This window comes from Aphanomyces astaci, assembly GCF_000520075.1.
Source record: "Aphanomyces astaci strain APO3 unplaced genomic scaffold supercont1.1, whole genome shotgun sequence".
NCBI classification, from domain to species: Eukaryota; Oomycota; class Saprolegniomycetes; order Saprolegniales; family Verrucalvaceae; genus Aphanomyces; species Aphanomyces astaci.
This window is the reverse complement of record NW_009798264.1, coordinates 412,127-430,816: the sequence shown is the minus strand read 5'-3', so window position 1 is coordinate 430,816 and position 18,690 is coordinate 412,127. Positions and strand designations below refer to the sequence as shown.

General features: G+C 51.6%; 8 protein-coding genes across 8 annotated transcripts; 4 read left to right on the top strand and 4 right to left on the bottom strand.

Annotated features, from left to right (window-relative positions):
- The first annotated feature begins 96 nt into the window (after window positions 1-96).
- Window positions 97-5,277, top strand: H257_00159 (hypothetical protein). The gene is made up of 18 exons (XM_009822707.1): window positions 97-260; window positions 323-560; window positions 611-760; window positions 817-930; window positions 994-1,086; window positions 1,156-1,351; window positions 1,408-1,716; window positions 1,785-1,951; window positions 2,033-2,121; window positions 2,175-2,295; window positions 2,369-2,485; window positions 2,541-3,137; window positions 3,360-3,470; window positions 3,532-3,711; window positions 3,770-4,066; window positions 4,128-4,870; window positions 4,929-5,007; window positions 5,066-5,277. The coding sequence occupies exons 1-18, from the start codon at window positions 115-117 to the stop codon at window positions 5,153-5,155; spliced, it is 3,837 nt and encodes a 1,278-aa protein (XP_009821009.1). The 5' UTR covers window positions 97-114; the 3' UTR covers window positions 5,156-5,277.
- Window positions 5,278-5,736: 459 nt separating this feature from the next.
- On the bottom strand, window positions 5,737-6,643 carry H257_00158 (hypothetical protein). Its single transcript, XM_009822706.1, has 2 exons — window positions 5,939-6,643; window positions 5,737-5,886 (listed from the first exon to the last, which is right to left on the bottom strand). Exons 1-2 carry the CDS (start codon window positions 6,629-6,631, stop codon window positions 5,812-5,814), a joined length of 768 nt encoding a protein of 255 aa, XP_009821008.1. The 5' UTR covers window positions 6,632-6,643; the 3' UTR covers window positions 5,737-5,811.
- A 382-nt stretch (window positions 6,644-7,025) lies between these two features.
- On the top strand, window positions 7,026-8,490 carry H257_00157 (hypothetical protein). Its single transcript, XM_009822705.1, has one exon. The coding sequence runs from the start codon at window positions 7,066-7,068 to the stop codon at window positions 8,455-8,457; it is 1,392 nt and encodes a 463-aa protein (XP_009821007.1). The 5' UTR covers window positions 7,026-7,065; the 3' UTR covers window positions 8,458-8,490.
- Window positions 8,491-8,720: 230 nt separating this feature from the next.
- On the bottom strand, window positions 8,721-9,271 carry H257_00156 (hypothetical protein). Its single transcript, XM_009822704.1, has 2 exons — window positions 9,101-9,271; window positions 8,721-9,043 (listed from the first exon to the last, which is right to left on the bottom strand). The coding sequence occupies exons 1-2, from the start codon at window positions 9,242-9,244 to the stop codon at window positions 8,834-8,836; spliced, it is 354 nt and encodes a 117-aa protein (XP_009821006.1). The 5' UTR covers window positions 9,245-9,271; the 3' UTR covers window positions 8,721-8,833.
- A 245-nt stretch (window positions 9,272-9,516) lies between these two features.
- Window positions 9,517-11,429, top strand: H257_00155 (pyridoxal kinase). The gene is made up of 9 exons (XM_009822703.1): window positions 9,517-9,682; window positions 9,747-9,949; window positions 10,000-10,061; window positions 10,116-10,532; window positions 10,596-10,642; window positions 10,877-10,942; window positions 10,992-11,075; window positions 11,134-11,242; window positions 11,287-11,429. The coding sequence occupies exons 1-9, from the start codon at window positions 9,545-9,547 to the stop codon at window positions 11,406-11,408; spliced, it is 1,248 nt and encodes a 415-aa protein (XP_009821005.1). The 5' UTR covers window positions 9,517-9,544; the 3' UTR covers window positions 11,409-11,429.
- A 245-nt stretch (window positions 11,430-11,674) lies between these two features.
- On the bottom strand, window positions 11,675-14,654 carry H257_00154 (hypothetical protein). The gene is made up of 9 exons (XM_009822702.1): window positions 14,506-14,654; window positions 13,925-14,455; window positions 13,714-13,808; window positions 13,570-13,663; window positions 13,489-13,523; window positions 13,222-13,422; window positions 13,076-13,169; window positions 12,000-12,118; window positions 11,675-11,945 (listed from the first exon to the last, which is right to left on the bottom strand). The coding sequence occupies exons 1-9, from the start codon at window positions 14,611-14,613 to the stop codon at window positions 11,828-11,830; spliced, it is 1,395 nt and encodes a 464-aa protein (XP_009821004.1). The 5' UTR covers window positions 14,614-14,654; the 3' UTR covers window positions 11,675-11,827.
- A 186-nt stretch (window positions 14,655-14,840) lies between these two features.
- On the top strand, window positions 14,841-15,785 carry H257_00153 (ribosome biogenesis GTP-binding protein YsxC; the record flags this gene model as incomplete). Its single annotated transcript, XM_009822701.1, has 3 exons — window positions 14,841-15,219; window positions 15,278-15,376; window positions 15,433-15,785. Exons 1-3 carry the CDS (start codon window positions 14,853-14,855, stop codon window positions 15,783-15,785), a joined length of 819 nt encoding a protein of 272 aa, XP_009821003.1. The 5' UTR covers window positions 14,841-14,852.
- A 513-nt stretch (window positions 15,786-16,298) lies between these two features.
- On the bottom strand, window positions 16,299-17,554 carry H257_00152 (hypothetical protein). The gene has a single exon (XM_009822700.1). It carries the CDS (start codon window positions 17,549-17,551, stop codon window positions 16,403-16,405), a length of 1,149 nt encoding a protein of 382 aa, XP_009821002.1. The 5' UTR covers window positions 17,552-17,554; the 3' UTR covers window positions 16,299-16,402.
- Between the last annotated feature and the right edge of the window lie 1,136 nt (window positions 17,555-18,690).

Genomic DNA, 18,690 nt, shown 5'->3' with positions numbered 1-18,690 from the left:
CGAATCTGATGATGGACGGCACTAATATCCACGGACGTTTCTCTTCCGGATAACGATTGTCCGGACAATTCCATGACACGGCCATTTTGTAATTTCCGACCACGGCACACCACCATGCAACGATCCATTCGAGTGTCCATTGACCGCGGCGGCACCTTCACAGACGTCTACGCAGAGATGGGGACCTCAGCCAGCGACGTGCAAGTCAAAGTAATCAAGCTCCTGTCAGAAGACCCTGCCAACTACCCCGACGCCCCTCGGTAACTCGCTGCTTCCTTGACTTGTACACGTCGACTTGTGCTGATGACGTGATACATTGTAGGGAAGGGATTCGTCGCATTTTAGAAGAATTTACGGGCATTCCTCATCCTCGCAATCAACCCGTGGACACCTCGCGGTTGGAATACATCCGCATGGGGACAACAGTGGCGACTAATGCGTTGCTCGAGCGCAATGGGGAGCGCACCGCGCTTGTCATCACAAAAGGCTTCCGCGATTTGCTCTATATTGGCAACCAATCTCGCCCCAAAATTTTCGACCTGGAAATCACGTCGCCCGATGTACATACGTCGTGAATGTGTTGAAGATTATGGAGCTAATCGTGGTGTAGATGCTGTACGAGGAAGTGGTGGAAGTGAACGAACGCGTGCAGCTCGTGTTTGAGAACGACCGCCGACCCACCGACATCCGCGGGGTCAGCGGCGATTACGTCCGCGTCTTGGGCCCGCTCGACCTCGTCGACCTTCGCGCGCAACTTTCGGTCCGTCCCTTTACATGGCCGTGTCGTTCTTTTTTCTCAGAAAGTACTGTATCTAGGCCGTGCGCGCCAAGGGGATCAAGAGCGTCGCGGTTGTGCTCGTGCACTCGTACACGTTCACCCAACACGAACAACAGATCGGATCGTTGGCGCATGAACTTGGCTTTTCCCAGGTACGTACACGTCAAAGTCTCCATCTCGAAAACACTTCTACAGGAGAAAAAAATTCTTCCTAGATCTCGTTGTCGTCGGAGATCATGCCCATGATCAAGATGGTGCCGCGCGGGTTCACGTCGTGTGCCGATGCGTACCTGACCCCTGTCATCAAGGTACTGTACGCCTTTCCCCCTTTTAGCATCCTACGACCGCTCATTCAATCGTCATTATGTTTGTGTTAGGACTATTTGCACTCGTTTTGCTCGGGCTTTGACTCCAACTTGAGCGACGTCAAGATCAGCTTTATGCAATCCGACGGTGGACTCACCCCCATGTCGTCGTTCTTTGGGAACCGCGCCATCTTGTCCGGTCCTGCCGGCGGCGTCGTCGGGTATGCTCGCACAACCCGTCCTCCTCGTCTTCCGGCGCCGTTGCCAGGTACATTCCGTCGATTTATTCCCCCAAAGTTACCACTATGTATCTGCGGTTTCTAGTCATTGGATTCGACATGGGCGGCACCTCCACCGACGTGTCGCGCTACGACGGCACGTTCGAGCACGTGTTTGAAAGCGTGACGGCCAACGTCCCCATCCGCGCCCCTCAGCTGGACATCCAAACGGTGGCAGCGGGCGGCGGCTCTCGCTTGTTTTACAAGAACCAGCTGTTCGTCGTGGGCCCCGAAAGCGTGCGCGCACACCCAGGCCCCGTGTGCTACCGCAAAAACGGCTACCTCAGTGTCACCGACGCGAATTTGGTCACGGGGCGCATCGTCCCCCAGTTTTTCCCGCACATTTTCGGCCCGTGTAAGCGAGATATGACGACGTTATGCCACGTGGAAGAAGACGTACTAAATACTCGTTGGGATGTGTAGTGGAGAACGAGCCGTTGGACGTGGAAGGCACCCGCAAGGCGTTTCAAACGCTCTCGGACGAAATCAATGCGTCCCAACAGACGGCGTATTCCGTGGAAGCGATTGCGTCGGGCTTTTTGCGTGTCGCGAACGAAGCCATGTGTCGCCCGATTCGAAACTTGACCCAGGTATGTGTAACAATGAAATGTCATTGTGTGGTTGTTGGTGGTTGGATGATCAGTGTTGACGACACTATTATACATGTGTAGATGCGAGGATTTGACATTACGACGCACGTGCTGGCGTGCTTTGGCGGCGCCGGACCGCAACATGCGTGCTCGATTGCAAAGGCCCTCGGGTATGATGTCGTTGAAGCATACGTTGTTGGGGGCTTACTAAATGGTTGCACAGGATGAGCAAAGTGTACATTCAACGATACAGCGGTATCTTGTCTGCGTACGGATTGAGCTTGGCAGACAGCGTCATTGACAAGCAGTGGCCTGCGTCGTGCCCGTACGTTGCGTCTGAAAAGGTACGGCAAAAATCAAACGATAGCGATTATTCCTGGCATCAAGAGCGGCGATGACTTTGTGGCTTTTCTGTAGCCGTCGTTGGTGGCCAAACTGCAATCGCTGGCGTCGGTTGTGTTGGCGGACCTCAAGGCCGAAGGGTTTGACGAAACCCATAGCACGTTGGAGTACTTTCTCAACCTCCGTTACGAGGTATGTACATTCGTACCCGTTTTGTTTTGCGTACATATCTCCAATGTGTGGACAGGGCACGGACACTGCGCTGATGACGCGCGCGGTGCTGCCTGCGGGCACGACCGTACAAGCTGGCCTGTTGGCGTTTGACTTCGACACGGCATTCACGACCAAGTACCAGCAAGAGTTTGGGTTTCTGCTCCATGCGCGGTCCGTGCTGGTCGACGACATTCGCGTCCGGGGGACGTTTTCGCCGCCATCCAACTCGCAATCGACCCCCACGACGATTTCAACCACGTCGGCCTCGCCCCATGCGACGACGCCGCTGTACTTTGACGAACTCAACGCGTGGAAACCCGTGCCCGTGTACTTGCACTCGGAGATGCTCCACACGCAAACGGTGGTACAAGGGCCGGCCATCATCATGCAAAACCAAGCCACGGTGGTCGTGGAATCGGAATGGACGGCCGAAATCTTGCCCAATGGCGACTTGTACCTGTACTTGTCGGCTCCGTCGTCGGCCCTGGCAGACCAAGTGCACGACCAAGACGTGGCCCCAGTCGTCGTGATGGACCCGATCCAATTGTCTGTCTTTTCCCATCGCTTCATGGGTATCGCCGAACAAATGGGGCGTACGTTGGCGCGCACGTCCGTGTCTGTCAACATCAAGGTACGTACGTACATATTTCTGTCCACGATGATGTGGTAATTATATAAGTGTCGATGTCCCCCAGTCGAATTGACCCCGTACTACTCTACTTTTGCCGATGATTCTGGTGTACATTTATTGGGCTGTAAAGTCGATTTATTCTCCAAGTCGCTCTACTTTAAAAGAAACACATCCGAATATATATATATATATATCACTCATGGTACTATTTTGACCATGTAGGAACGATTGGACTTTTCCTGCGCGTTGTTTGGGCCGGACGGCGGGCTCGTCGCCAACGCCCCGCACTTGCCCGTACACTTGGGGGCGATGCAGCAAGCCGTGAAATTTCAAGTGCGCATGCTGATACTTTGAGTGGTTTGTGGCTGACAGTGTGTTTATTGTTGTTGTGTAGATGCAACATTGGGGCCACGACATTGTCGAAGGCGACGTGCTCGTGTCCAACCATCCGCAGTTGGCGGGGGGTAGTCACTTGCCAGACATTACCGTGATGACCCCCGTGTTTGAAAGCGGGCGCATCGTGTTCTTCGTCGCGAGTCGCGGCCACCACGCCGACATTGGCGGGATTGCACCGGTACGTCCATGGAAAAAAGGATTGTGTGGACTGCAATGTCGTGACGTGGCCATGATAGGGTTCGATGCCCCCGCTGTCCAAAACGCTGACGGAAGAAGGCGCGGCGATTGTCGCGTTCAAGTTGGTGGATGGGCGGTCGGGCCAGTTCCAAGAGCAAGGGATCACTGACATTTTGCTGCAAAAAGGCAAAGTCGACTCGAACGGCCGCCCTGCGATCGGGACGCGCAACCTGCGTGACAATCTGTCTGACTTGAAGGCCCAAGTGGCCGCCAACCAGCGCGGCGTGCTGCTCATGCACGATTTGATTGCCGAGTATTCGCTCCAAGTCGTGACGGCGTACATGTACTTTATCCAGGTACGTACGTACACAGTGCACCAACAATAATATTTTTATATATATCGATTCACATGTGTAGGAATCGGCCGAAAAAGCCGTGCGAAACATGCTGCACACGTTCTCCCTCGCGCAACATCTGCCCGAAGTCGGTAGCGTGTCAGCCGAAGACTTTATGGACGACGGCACGCGCCTCGCGCTCAAGATCACCATTGACCGACGCACCGACAGCGCAATCTTCGACTTCACCGGCACGGGCGCCGAAGTGTACGGCAACATCAACGCCCCGCCCGCGGTCACGTACTCTGCGATCATTTACTGCTTGCGATGCCTCTTGGACGGCGACGATTTGCCGTTGAACCAAGGATGCCTCACCCCCATCCAAGTCATCTTTCCTGAGAATGGCAGCATCCTCAACCCGAGCTCGACGGCCGCTGTCGTCGGCGGCAACGTCACCACGTCCCAGCGCGTCACGGACGTCATCTTCCTCGCGTTTCGCGCATGTGCAGCGTCCCAGGGCTGCATGAACAACCTCACATTTGGCTCGTCGACGCTGGGCGGGTACTACGAAACGATCGCGGGCGGGGCGGGTGCCGGCCCCCACTGGCACGGCCGCAGCGGAGTCCACACCCACATGACCAACACTCGGATCACCGACCCCGAAATTCTCGAGAAGCGGTACCCAGTCTTGTTGAATGCGTTTGGCCTGCGCCAAGGGTCGGGCGGCGTCGGCAAGTTTGCCGGGGGCGAAGGAGTTCACCGCGAGCTCAAATTCCTCGTGCCCATGACTGTGAGCATCTTGTCGGAGCGACGAGCATTCCAACCGTACGTTGTTGTGAATATCAGTGAGATAGATTTTTATTGGGGGGATGATGTGCTGTAGGTATGGCTTGTACGGGGGGGGACCTGGTGCCCGAGGTCACAACTTGTTGACGTACACGGATGGCCGAACCATCAACTTGGTATGTCTGCTAAATAATGAAGACATCGATGCTGATAATTCCATGTGTGTGTGGATAGGGCGGGAAGAACACGGTGGAGGTGCTAGCAGGCGATATACTCACCATCTTGTCACCGGGCGGGGGCGCTTATGGTGCCGCCACGCCTTAACATTCACAAAACATATATATGTTCAACTCTGTATGATTCATTCGTCAAGTCCACTGTGTTCCAACGTTATGACACTTCGCATTCCCGTACCAGTTTGAGGCTATGAATATAGTACACTACTGTAGGTATTGGTATCAATATTATTGATTTCCAATTTTTTTATTGGTTTATCGAATCAATATTGCACCACGCTGGGAAAGTTCTGATTGGTTGAATATCCTTGTTCTTTTTGATAGAGCCAATCAAATCCACTCAAAAGTGGATAAGCCAATAGCGTCGATTCGATTCGATCGGGTGTGAAAGTTTATACCGAATCCACAATATGTTCGAGATACAACTTTACTGCTCGGAGTTCGGGTATTCATTTCGAAATTATTATACTGTACGTTGTATTTACCGTATAGTGTATATGTATTGCGACAGGTGATATTTCACAACCGGCCGACACTCGTTCTCAAAATTTTGTTAATCCATTGCGTCATACAAATTTGAAGTATATTCGTCATATTCACAAGTAAATATCAGTTATTACAAGAAAATTATCAGTTATTACAGGAGTCGCAATAGACTAATCCATCGCAATACATATACACTATACGGTATATTGAGGGCATGAAAACAATACCCTATTGGCAGCAAGCCACGCTTGGTGTCTGTCACGCGTCCTTGATGGCTTCAAATCGCACCCGGATGTAGTCTGCCCGCCATACTTCATGACCATCGCACAAACTCTAAACAGTATCGCACACATCAACATGAGCAAACATTGTTGTGTGTACATACCCATTTCAGCACGTCTTGGACCTCGTGCATGACACTGTCTCGCATGTCCAACGGCACGTCGTCGAAGAAGTTGTCTCCAAATGTCTTGAGCCACCCCACAATCCCGTCGGGCAACACTGGCTGCCGCGAATAACTCACCATCGACTTGACGCGGAAGCCGGCCTTGGTCAAGTGCTCTTCCCACTCTCTCGTAGTTCGAAAGGTCCATGGGATTTTGGGTCGGCCGTCGATGCCATGCCGCGCCAACACGGCGACGACGGCCGTGACGATGGACGCGATGTTGCCAAACCCTCCGCACTCCACGACGAAACGTCCCCCGGGCTTCAGCGTCGCCGCCACCCCGCTTAGAATACCGTCGGCGTACGGCATCCAATGCAACGCAGCGTTCGAAAACACAATGACGAATTCGTCGTTGGGGAATGTCAGCGCTTGGCCATCCATGACGTGCGCATCCAGACCAAAATGCTCTCGCGCATGAGATACCATGGCTGCACTTGAATCCACTCCTACAACAGAAGCTCCTGTCGCCGCGATCTGAGCGGTGAGGACGCCGTCTCCACACCCCAGATCCAGGATGACGTCGCTTGACTGAGGACATAGCAGCTCCAGGAGGCTCTGGCCAAACTCTCGAGCGACAAACCCCGCAGCATGGTTGTACTGCACTGGGTCCCATACATTGAGCTCCACCACCATGTTGGATCCGAGTGCAATTGCAAAATGAAATGTGCAACATGACAGTCGCCCTGACGGTTCAAGATCGACCTGTTTGCGCAACGGTTGTTATCCGGAAACGAAAATTCAGTCGGAGTGTTTTTATTGGTGCAATTATTGGCCAATCAATTGATAGAAAAATAAAAAGGAGAAAAAATGTTTTTTTGCTGCCTCCAACTGCATCCTGGATCCGTTGTTTCATTGGACAAGAGCTGACCAATCCCGTGTCGTGAAGCCTATTTTTAAAACCGCTCAATTCTCTTGCGGAGGCATACTATATTATAATTCGACGTATCTTATTAATATGTACTAGTATATTTTTATTCGAACGAGTCAGAAACCCGCATGCATTCCGGATGGATTATTAAAATGCAATTGTTCCTATTGTTCTGCGACGACTTCGGTTTCTTACTGCCATGAGCACTGCCGCCGCTGCCGCAGTATCTGCGGCCACAACCAAGCGACCGGCGTCCAAGATGAGCTTCGACGATGACTACGTGTTTGTGGGGCGTGAGAATGCCCCCCCTGCACCGCTTCATGCGTCCGACGCTGGGTTAGGGTCGTACACAGTCAAGAAGGTCCAAGTCGTGACCCCCGTCGTTGAAGACATCCCTGCTGCAGACGAGACGATTCCGTACATGCCGAGCTTGGGCTCGTCGACAGAGATCAAGAAGCTGGACGATTTCAACGAGATCATCAATAATGCGCAGGCATTCATTGACTCGCGCATGTTGCAGTTCTCCAAGTACACTGGGTTCAGTCCGGGCGGGTGCCTCGAGGACTCGATGATGCTGCTCACTCCTCGTCACAACCCCCACGTGCAGTTTGTGAAGGAAGACGACGACTTCCTCGTGCCGCACCCCAAGAAGAAGACTCCGGGAATGGGATGGGCGAAGTGTCCGTCGCTCGACACCCAGAGTCGGCAATGTCTGCGCCAACTGGAAGAACTGGGCGTATCGTACGAGCCGCACGACACGGCGTACTCCGTCAAGTACCTCGCGCCGGTGCTTCCGTTCGGGGACTGCCTCTTCCTGTCGATGGAGCAACTGACGGCACACACGGAGGGCGTGGAGCATCTGACCCCGTCGCGGTTGCGCCTCGAGGCCGCCAAGCACTTCCACGCACACTACATGTCTTGTACTGCCGACGCCAAGGCCAAAATCGACAGCGCCATCCGCAACCTGTACTACCCCGACCTCCGCGGCGGCTGGGGTGTGTCGCCCACCCAGGCGCGGCGCTTTGTCGCGCTGCGCCACGACAAGGACTGGCTCGTCGCGCGCATCTTTGAGCTGCAAGATCGCGGGTACTCATGGCTCAAGGCGGCGGAAATGGTGTATTCGGAGCATGCGCAGCCGGTGCTGAATGCAGAAACGTACTGCAAGTACATGTGCGTGGGTAGCGACTTTGACTCGAACACGCACTTTGTCGTGTCCATGACGTACTCCCGCCACGGGCTCGTGGGCATCGACAACGACCCCGATGGCCGCCGCGTCGCGTGGGGGGACGACTTCACGCTGGAGGCGCTCGCGACGGCGTACCAGCGCGACATCTTTGTGGTGCTCGTGGGCGGCGGCCAGATGTTCTTTTTGCCACACCGACCCCACCCCACGACGTCGTCGACGTTGCTCCAGAACTCCATGTCCCTCTCCTCGAGCCTGGCCAGCAAGGCGACCAAAGGGCTCAGTCCGTGGTTCCTCCTCATGCGTATGACGGGCGGCGATCGCGGCGGCGATCACTACGAGCCCATGCACTGCACTCGGTTACGGAGCGACGGGTACGAAGAGTTTGGCAGCATTGGCGACCTTTAACACCAAACTATGATCATATTCCATTTGTACGTACGTCATGTGTGGCAGTAGCAGGTCAGTCGATGCATGCATGGTATGTGTAGGGGGGTACTGTATAGTAGCAGATTAGATACAAAGCACGCTCAGTGCGTGAAGAGTTGCTTTGAGATGGACATCCGAGTCGGTATGGTTTGGCGAGGGTAATGGAGGTTGGTGACTACCGAGTGTATGCTATGCTACCAGATCACGTCAGATCGAATGGGCATGCTGAGGTGGTCGTGGAAGGAAGCAAGCATGGACGTAATCCACATGACGTTCAATCCTGTGTATGTCGTCATAGGCGAGGATGCAGAACGAGGACGTCAAAGTCTATTCTGGCAGTACAACGTTACATGGCTTAGTTGCCGATGGTGTCCAAGCTCTTTTCCCACTTGGCAAAGTTGCCAGGAATCTTGGACCATTCGTCAAAGTTGTCGTCGAAGAGCGAGGGAACTTCAGTGGAGGCGTTCGAGGCGGCGGCGGGTTCTTCCACAACGGCCTTCTTGCCGGTGGGGAACCAGAAGGGGGCGGTGAGCACGGCGTACGCACCGAGGGTGGCCAACACAATCTACAATACAGCGAAAGTGTGAGGGGTCGCCTTGTGTGCAAGTCAATGCAGCCGTACGTCGTGGTCGTTGGGGAGCTTGGCGCGGATTGTGGCTTCCAAACCGGTGTAGGTAGGAGGAGGGCCATGCGAGGCCATGCCGCGGGTTTGGCCGGCGGCGGCGGGCTTCACAGCGCGGGTAACTTGAGTCAAACGGCCCAACATGTCTTCTTTGTCAACTGACTTGCGATTGTGGCTTCCCCACCATAGGTAGGCATTCCTGTAACATTTTATACACTTTCAAAACAAATCCAATTTTGTTGAAAAAGCTCGAAAAATCGCTTGAAATGTGCCAAATATCCGGATAAAATTCAATTTTCACATATTTTTCGACGATGACGTGGATTTCTTGGGTGAAAAGGCATCACTCCCTATGTAAATTGAACGAAACATTTCTGTTTTTGTGATACAAAATATAGCTCAAAATTTCAAATTCCGCAAGTCGAACTCTCCATTTTGACCATCATGGCGGACGATGGCACGATCCCAGTCGAGCCGCGAGTGCTGTCGATTCAATCTCATGTCGTGCACGGTTACGTCGGCAACCGAAGCGCGGTGTTCCCGATGCAGCTTCTGGGCCTGGAAGTGGACGTCCTCAACACGGTAACATATGCCCATTACACCACTTGGCATGATGCATGCCAATGTGAACTCTTCCACTTGGTAGGTGCACTTCAGCAACCACACAGGGTACAAGAAGTTCCGCGGAGAACGCATGACTAGCGAGCAGCTGGAGAACGTCGTTGCCGGTCTGGAAGAGAACGATCTGCTGCATTACACGCACCTCTTGACGGGATACGTGGGCAACCCGGCGCTTTTGCGCGCGATCACGAACACGCTGCGCAAGTTGCGACGCCAAAACCCTTCCTCGTACGTCCATCCTACGACACGAGCATGGGTGCTCATCATGCCACCATTAGGTTGTACGTGTGCGATCCTGTCATGGGCGACGACGGCAAGCTGTATGTGCCGCCAGAGTTGGGTACGTCCATCATCGTATCTCTGTCAATGTTGACATTCTCCCATCCTTGCGCAGTGGACATTTACCGCGACGAAGTGCTGCCGTTGGCCGACATCATCACCCCCAACCAATTCGAATGCGAACTCTTGTCTGGCATGACGCTCACGTCCGACGCCGACGCCATCGCCGCCTGCCGCAAGTTGCATGCGCTGGGGCCGCGCATTGTCGTTGTCAGCAGCTTCACGCCGCCCGAGGAGCCCCATCGGTTGTGGCTGTATGCGAGCCAAGCGGTCGGCCAGGGGCTGTCGAACACGTTCAAGATGGAAGTTCCGCGGCTGCCAGCGTATTACTCGGGCACAGGCGACTTGTTTGCGGCGCTGCTCTTGTCGTGGCTCACAAGGCATCCGTCCAATCTAAAACTCGCGCTGGAAACCGTGGTCGCCACCGTCCAGGCCGTCATGCGACGAACGAACGACGCGCAATCCGCCAATCGTACGTTCGTAAGAAGCTACGAACGCACGACCACGTCGTTCACACTGTCCTATTCGTATGTAGGCGAACTCAAACTCATTCAAAGCCGGCGCGACATTGAATTCCCCACGGTACGATGCCGATATATATATATATACATTGAAATATATATATATATATATTGTCCTTTCAGCCAACATTGGATATTTGTGTGCTCCTGTATATTGATTGGCTACGTGAATAGTGTTCTGGGTTTTGATTGGTCGATCGAATTGACAATATATATATCCTGAGGTTGATGCCATGACGAAATCCGATATATGCCCCCATCCACCTCCCCATCAACGAAACTTCTCGTACGGTAGATTGTCCTCACGGCGCAATTGATCGACGGGCCCATCACGCACGTGTTGTGGGATGCGCGGCACTTGGTATGATCTTGAAATCACAACTGGATAGATTCGACAGACTGACTTGTAGGCGGCCCACCAACCAGAAGGAGCGGCGGCGCTCGTCGCTGCCGGTGTCACAGTTGTGTTCTTGACCGACGACAAGGACCACGTTGTACGTTATACTCTGTCCTCTCGTGACGTTATCATATCCTGACCACGTCCGCACGCAGGCCATCAAAGCGTCCACGTTGTCGCATATCCGCCGCCAGTTGGTCTCGTCGTTGGACGCGGCTTCGTTTGCGTGGGCAGATGTGTGTGCAGCAGCGGAGGTCCTGCCAGGTATGACCATATTGAATGTGTACATGTTGAGCAATGTTTGGTAGTGAACGCTGTGCTTTTGACTGGCGTCGATGGACCCACAGCCAATGTGTATCATGTGGTGCACGACGTCGCCGCCGCCGCCGCGAAAATCATCCACCCCACACGTCCAACTACTAGTACATAGTAGTAGTAGTACTAGTAGTAGTTCCTTGGAAAAAATATGGCGATTTCTTATGTCCATTTCCACCGATAGCGGCACTACTTTCGTTAACAACTTGTTTCCACCTTGAGATGTTATGTTTGAAAGCTACTTGGAATTGCCCCTTAACTAGTACATTTAGTCATCATACAAATATTAATAGTTAGCATATACTAGTATACTACTGCTAAAAGTAATTTATTGTTGATTGGGTACAAATATTTCCAGTCCCCATCGTATCGATCGAATATCGAATCACGAATCGACGCTATTGGCTAATCCAATTTTGAATGGATTTGATTGGCTCTTGCAGAAACGACAAGTAAGTATATTCAGCCAATCAGAAGTTCCAGCGTGATTCAATTGAAAGGTAATAGCGATTTCACAATAATACTAAGTGTTGCTTAAGTCGAAGAAATCGCTCCGCCACGCTCGGCCATGGACGCGTTCAACTTGGCGAGTGCCGCCGTCCATTTCGCCAGCGCGTCCACCGTTTTTGTCGACACGTCTCTGGACGTCGTTCTAAAAAAATCACAAAAAAAATTATATATATATATATATAACACAATCACGTACGACGAAGCGACGACGACGAGCACTTTGTGGCGCTGGTCGATCTTGCGGGTGGCCAAAATGTTGTCGTTGATCAACGACGCAGCCAGCGCCTCGACGTCGGCTTCGGACATGTTCATGTCCTACACAAGCATCGGATTATTCCACAGATCCTATATATATATATATATTTATTTATATCCATTCCGTAGCTAGATGTAACCATGCAGTAGTTGTACTAGTCGTCACTCGAGAATCATTCCAGTGTCGAGCGATCATATTGTCAAGTCGATTCGAATTTGAAGTGGGGTGCTGCGCAATCGAATGAGCAGGTATTGGCCATTTTTCGGCCAAAATATGGCCATTTGTACTGATTTGCCAAATCCATCGATCGATTTATGTACTGAATTTTGTATGTAAAAAATGTCCAGCGATGATGCCGATCACACTAATTTCACTCACACACTAATTAGTTGTTGATTGGGCTATCCTAAAATCTGATTGGCTAAATTCTTTGGCCGATTCTTCTGTACATTTGGTTGTGTCGATAATACATTCGGCACGTCACTCCAGTTTTGAATATAAACACAACAATATTGTGAATATTCGCTATAAACTTCCAAAATTCGCGTGGTTTTGTCTAATCAATATTGAATCACGCTGGAGTTGGCTCTGATTGGCTGCCTATACTTGTCCTTTCGAGCCAATGAAATCCACTCAAAATTAGCCAATAGCGTCGATTCGTGCTTCGATTTGACGAATCGACCGACCAATCAAAACCGAGAACACGAATCAAGTGGCCAATCCAATCTTCTCTTCAACCATTCATGTGTATCTTATATAAGTAGTGAAGTCCGCTAGCTCCAAAAGCAGCTAGTACGCGGCCGATGCCATTAAGTGCCCGCTGAGTGATCTTAACTTTACAAGCGTAATATATATATATATATCATTATATAAGTATGACACTGGACGATTTTACATACAAAATTCAGTACAAACTCAATCCATGAATCGATAGTCCATTTTTTTCTGGGGGACAAGGACAATAGCACACACAAGAAGAATTCATAGCACCTATATAAATATATATATATATATACCTTGGCAATCGTGGCGAGTTTGATGGTTTTGTATGGGCCGACTACTTTGACCAGGACGTGGCTGCGAATGTTGCGCACGAGCGGGTCGAGGTACCTTCATGTTCCATCATATGATCATGTCAGTGTCAAAGATGGAGCGGTAATACCGTTTCATGAGCGGGTCCGTCGTGATGTGGTGCTTGGGGTGGTTCAGAATCTTGTTAAAGGTCGTAATGTCGTTGTTGCCGTACGCGTCGCGCAGCTGGAGCATCGCGTTGATCTCGTCCACGTCCTTGAACACTTTGGCTTCCCGAGAGTCGAACGGGTTGATGTCCGAGCTCGCGAGCATGTTGGCTAGCACCACATACCTACTCATACGTCACACATGTGTCCAAGATAATAATCAGGTCGAGATTGTAGATCGCGATACATACTTGAGGCACTGTTTTGCGCGGGCGTTGCCGGCTTCCTAGTCACATGTCAGTCAGGCTGAGACACTGGGTGTCTTTCTTTACCTGGTAATTGCGAAATGATTCAAAGAACTCGTTGTACGCGAGGTGCCACTGCCCTTCTGCCATGTACATCTTCCCGCCCTCTTCTCGGATGACTCTACACATCGTCACATATTGCTGCAAATGTAAATATATATATATAGGTACCCCATGGTCCGCGGGTCGGAAATAGCAGCATCCAAGTCCAATGTCTTGGGGTAAATCGCCTTCAACTTGGCCGTGTCGTTGGTCATTGTGCACAGCTACAATACACACGTTGAACTCGTTCGATCCTTTCATTCATCATGACATGGGAACATGCAGGGTTCTCCATGTGTATCCTGTCACAAGATCTGTGGGTCGCCAAACGATGTCACACCTGGATTTCGAGGCAGTACACGTCGAGGAGCGATGTGGCCTTGGCCAAGTCGTCGTGGCCGTCGGGGGTTTTGCAAGACTCGTGCAGCTCCATCAGCACGCGCTTCACCGGCGCGGCCTCGCCCATCTCCAAGTACAGGCGTCCGAGCTTGACGTTGGTTTGAAACCACAACCGGTCGTTATGCGCGCACTTCAACGCGTCCAACGTGATTTCGTACGTGGTGGACACGATACCTCGCGCGGAGGGCAGCGACGACACCAGGTCCAGGATGCTGTTGACAGTGTCCGTGAACTCGTTGCGGGTCACGTGGGGAAGCAGCGTGAGCACCTCGCGGTAATGCTGCAGCATCGCGTCGGGCTTGTTCAAGGTTGCACACAACTTGACGACGTTCTCCAACGACTTGAACTGAAAGTTCTCGGGATCCTTCACGTCGTCGGCAGTACCCTGATGGAGAGACAGCACCTGCAGGTACAGCTCCAGTGCGCGCGTGGGGTTGGACGTTTTGCAATCGTCGGCTTCGTAGAATGTGTTCTACAACAGTCATGTTACGCGTTGGAAGGCCAAGGATAGGCGTGTCGTACCGCAATCTTGATGGCCGTCTCGTCTACTACTTCGTCCTCGTTTGCGTCGTCTTGGGACCCGCCGTAGTCGCTTCCATACTCGTACTCGGAGCCGTCATCGGAATCCATGTCGGTCACGCGATGTCTGCGGCTCGCAAGTACTTCTGCCGACCGAATATCCTTTTACCATGTTATTTGACCTGCAAAAAGGTTCATAATACCCGGTATGTACCGGGTATATATTATTATTTACCGTTATGTTATATTTTGTAATCCACTTTGATGGCAAGAATAAAAACACGTTGAACTTCGACCGGTAGGTCCTTCGAACTACGATTGTATCGTGCAGACCAATTGAATTTGAAGCGATGGCAAAGCGGACAAGCGGCAAGGGGTTTCAGGTGTTGCGGTCGCTGATCAAGGACGTCGAGGTGCCGCCGCCGCTGAAGCCGCATGAAGAAGCCTTGGTCAAGAAGATCTTCGCGTCGTCCGTTTCTCAGCGCATGAAGAGTCTGAGCAGCAGCGAACGCGCCGAAGACCTCCCAGCGTGGGACGGCCCCGAGATTGCATTTGCCGGCCGATCGAACGTCGGCAAATCCACCTTGATCAATGCGCTCACATCGTCCACCATCATGAAGACGTCAAAGACACCAGGACGAACGCAGCAGCTGCATTTCATCTCCGTGGGCGGCCGCGCCGGGACTCGTCCAGATCTGTCCCTCGTCGACATGCCGGGTATGTTGGCCACTCTCGTGACAAAGCTACTAAGATCTGACACTTCCATCTTCCATAGGCTTCGGGTTCGCCAACGCTCCCAAGAGCATGGTCGACGACTTCCATCGCCTCGTGGGGCGCTATATCAAGCACCGCACCAACGCCAACTTGAAGCGCGGTATGGTCGAGCGCATTAGCATGTTGTTTCGAAGTCCCATCATCTTTCAATGTTAGTGATGTTACTCATCGACAGTCGCCGCGGCATCACGTCCGTGGACACGGACTTTATGGAATTCCTTGAGAACCTGGGCACGACGTTCCAGCTCGTGTTTACCAAGGTCGACACGTTGAACGCGAGCGGCGTCGATAAGACGCTCATGTCCGCGCAGGACTGCATCCACAACTTCATGATGATGCACCCCATCACACACCTCGTTAGCTCCAAAGACAACATTGGGATGCGCGAACTGCGCAACGAGATCGTGAGTGTCAGCGGACTCATCTATGGCCACACCAAAGCGCAACGAAGGGCCATCCGCGAATCACTAGACGACTTGAAATACCCAACTGACCAGGACAAGCCGTAACCAGATGGTTTTTATCGTATATAATATGCAGAAAAACCATATACTACGCTACTTGGCGCCGTTTGTTTGGAGAGCTACTACCAAGGGGAATGTATAATAGTAGTACTACTAGTACAGTACTTACTACTGTACGTTGTAGGTCGTCTCGTATACTAGTAGTCGAGTGTGCGTGCATAGCTGGCTACAACAGAGTGCTCAGGAGAGCAAGTACGCAATTCGTAAACGCTGAGGACACATGGAGTCGAACGGTCACTCGAACGATATGAATTGGCTAACGATGTAATAATACTTCTATTGTTAAGCCGATTCGATATTTGATTGGCTACTTGATTAGTGTTCTGGGTTTGGATTGGCCGATCGATAATATCGTTCGACCAATCCAAACCCAGAACACTAATCAAGTAACCAATCAAATCGACTCTTGGACTAGCTCAACATTTGTGTCACTTAACTCTAGTAGTACAACTATGCGATATGGGTACTGCGACCAACACGTCGAAACGTTACTTATATACACGACAACAAACAATCAATGACCAACATTAAAGTTGAACCACTAACCCAGTGTGGGTATACTGTATGGCAGCACCAGTCTCGCATTCTACACGACGTCCTCGTCACGGTTGTGACAGTGTCACACGCGTCTTGAACGCGTGCCACCGGCACGTTGCGTATCCAAAGTAGTCAAAGTCGATGGTGGACTGCGTGGCTTGGATAAAGCCCCAGAGGGCCCAAAACAAGTGCGTGGCGTTCGCGTACACGTTGGCTTCGTGTCTTAGCTGGTCCACGTGTGCGTCTGCCACGTCATCGCAGGTCGCCGACTGGGACGACAAGTAGGCGCGGCAGAAGCGCCGCTGGTCCGCCGCCGTCGGGTACTTGGCAAAGTCGCCCAAGTGGGGCGCGTCGCCGTGGTAGTTGTAGCACCATTCCGAAAAGTGGTTGCCGATGTCGTACCCTCGGGGGTTGTAGTGGCTGTACTCAAAGTCAATCAGGACAGCATCTTCGCCGTCTTTGTCTTGTCCAGTGCTAGTCGAGAGCATGATGTTGCCGTACTGCAAATCGTTGTGGCAAAACACGACGGGGGAGTCCACGGTCGCCAGCAGCGCCTCCAGCGCGGCAATGTCCGCCGCCATGGCGTCCACGTCAGGAAACTGCCGATGGGTCGTCGCGTATGCGGCCTGGGCGTCCTTGAACAGCTTGCGGATGCTCGCGAGGATGCGTGGCTTGCGGTCCATGTCAACTTGGGTCGTGTGGAACACGGCCATCTTCGCAGCGATCATTTCCGAGAGCTCTGGGCGTCGGATGTCTTCTGCAGTGCACGTACGGCCCTCGATCATGCGCTCGAAGCGGCCGTTTTGGAACTCCCCGACCAACCCAATGCCAAGGTTTAACAGGGACAGTTCCTTAAACACACGGATTTCTTCTTGGCGGGAGAAGAATGCTTCTGTGCCGTGCCCGTACACTCGCAGGAACACCTTTTGCGTCGGATCCGATGACTTCTCACATGTGAAGATGATGTTGGTCATGGCGCCAGAGAGATGGGTGAGAACAACGTCCGCGGCGGGCACGTCCGTCCACTCTGGCAAGAGGCTGCCCAAGACCTTGGAAACATCAGAGCGGAATTGCAGCTTGTCCGCCTCTTGGCTGGATGGACTCAGGAATGACGTCGCATTGAGCGAGAAGGTCGTGCAGCTCATGGATATGCGCTGGGATTGCTGGGATCGCGTCGATTGAACAAGTGCTCGAAGCGTCCTGGTGGTAAACATGCACTTATTACTACAGGTACTAACGTTACCAGTATTTAGAATTGGAAATATACTGACCAATCACAATCACCACTCGTTTCTCGTTGACGAATCAAATGCGTCCAGTTTTGATATCCTCTCCCAGGTTAAGAATTGATTGCATTTTAGTAGATACAAACGACTACTGGTATTTTTAATAGTGAATACTATACGTATACTTGTACGTAGTCTCTAGTATTATTTACATGTTAATAACGTTAGTAATACTCGAGTACTTTGAATATATACTAGTACTACTAGAATGTCAGTAGTATAACGTTATTAATATTAGTAGTTAGTACTAACGTTAAGAAACACATACTATTAATACTTGCTGGTTTTGTGTTGTGGTTGGAAATCGTAGTGCAAGTTCCACTACCTTCATTATTTTATCCAATCAATGATTTTTATGGTTTTGATTGGACATAAATACACTGAGGCAGACATACTTTAGTCGTCGACACAATGCCCAAAAGGCACACATGATTCCAAGGGTATCGTTATGTGATGGACGAGTTGGTGGTGGTATACAGGATTATTAACTTTGCATCACTTGTGTACGTAATCACTACAAATAAACACGTAGCATGAGGAGATGAGTGAATTGGTTGCTCCTCTTAGCATCATCCATCCTCCAAAGCTTCCTTGCACGCCGATGGGACCCCAGCATCAAATGGTACAATCAACTATCACTGCCACACATCGTAATCCGTTTTCACACAACTTAGAGTGTATTTGATGGAGTGGTGGCGAGATGCGCAGTGCCGGTGGTCACAAGCGCTGCGCATGTCATCACCATGCCACCAAAACACCCTTCTAGTGAACAAAGTAGTGTGAAAACTTGGTGGCCGTTGGTGATCGATTTAGAGGAAACACAGAGTCGATATGACATGGCTAGTCGTGGTGATGTACTGCATGTACAGTACAATGGAGTGGTGGGGTGGTCACATGTGCAGCAATCGTAGTCACTAGGGTAATGTTAGCAGGGTTTTGGGCATTATTCTGGAGCGTAGGGATGGGGTGGTAGTGGTGGGTGGTAATCACTTTGACTGCTAGTCAGTACCACCACCAACCACGCTCCAGGATAACGATAGTCAAAGTCCAACTACCGTTCCCTGGTA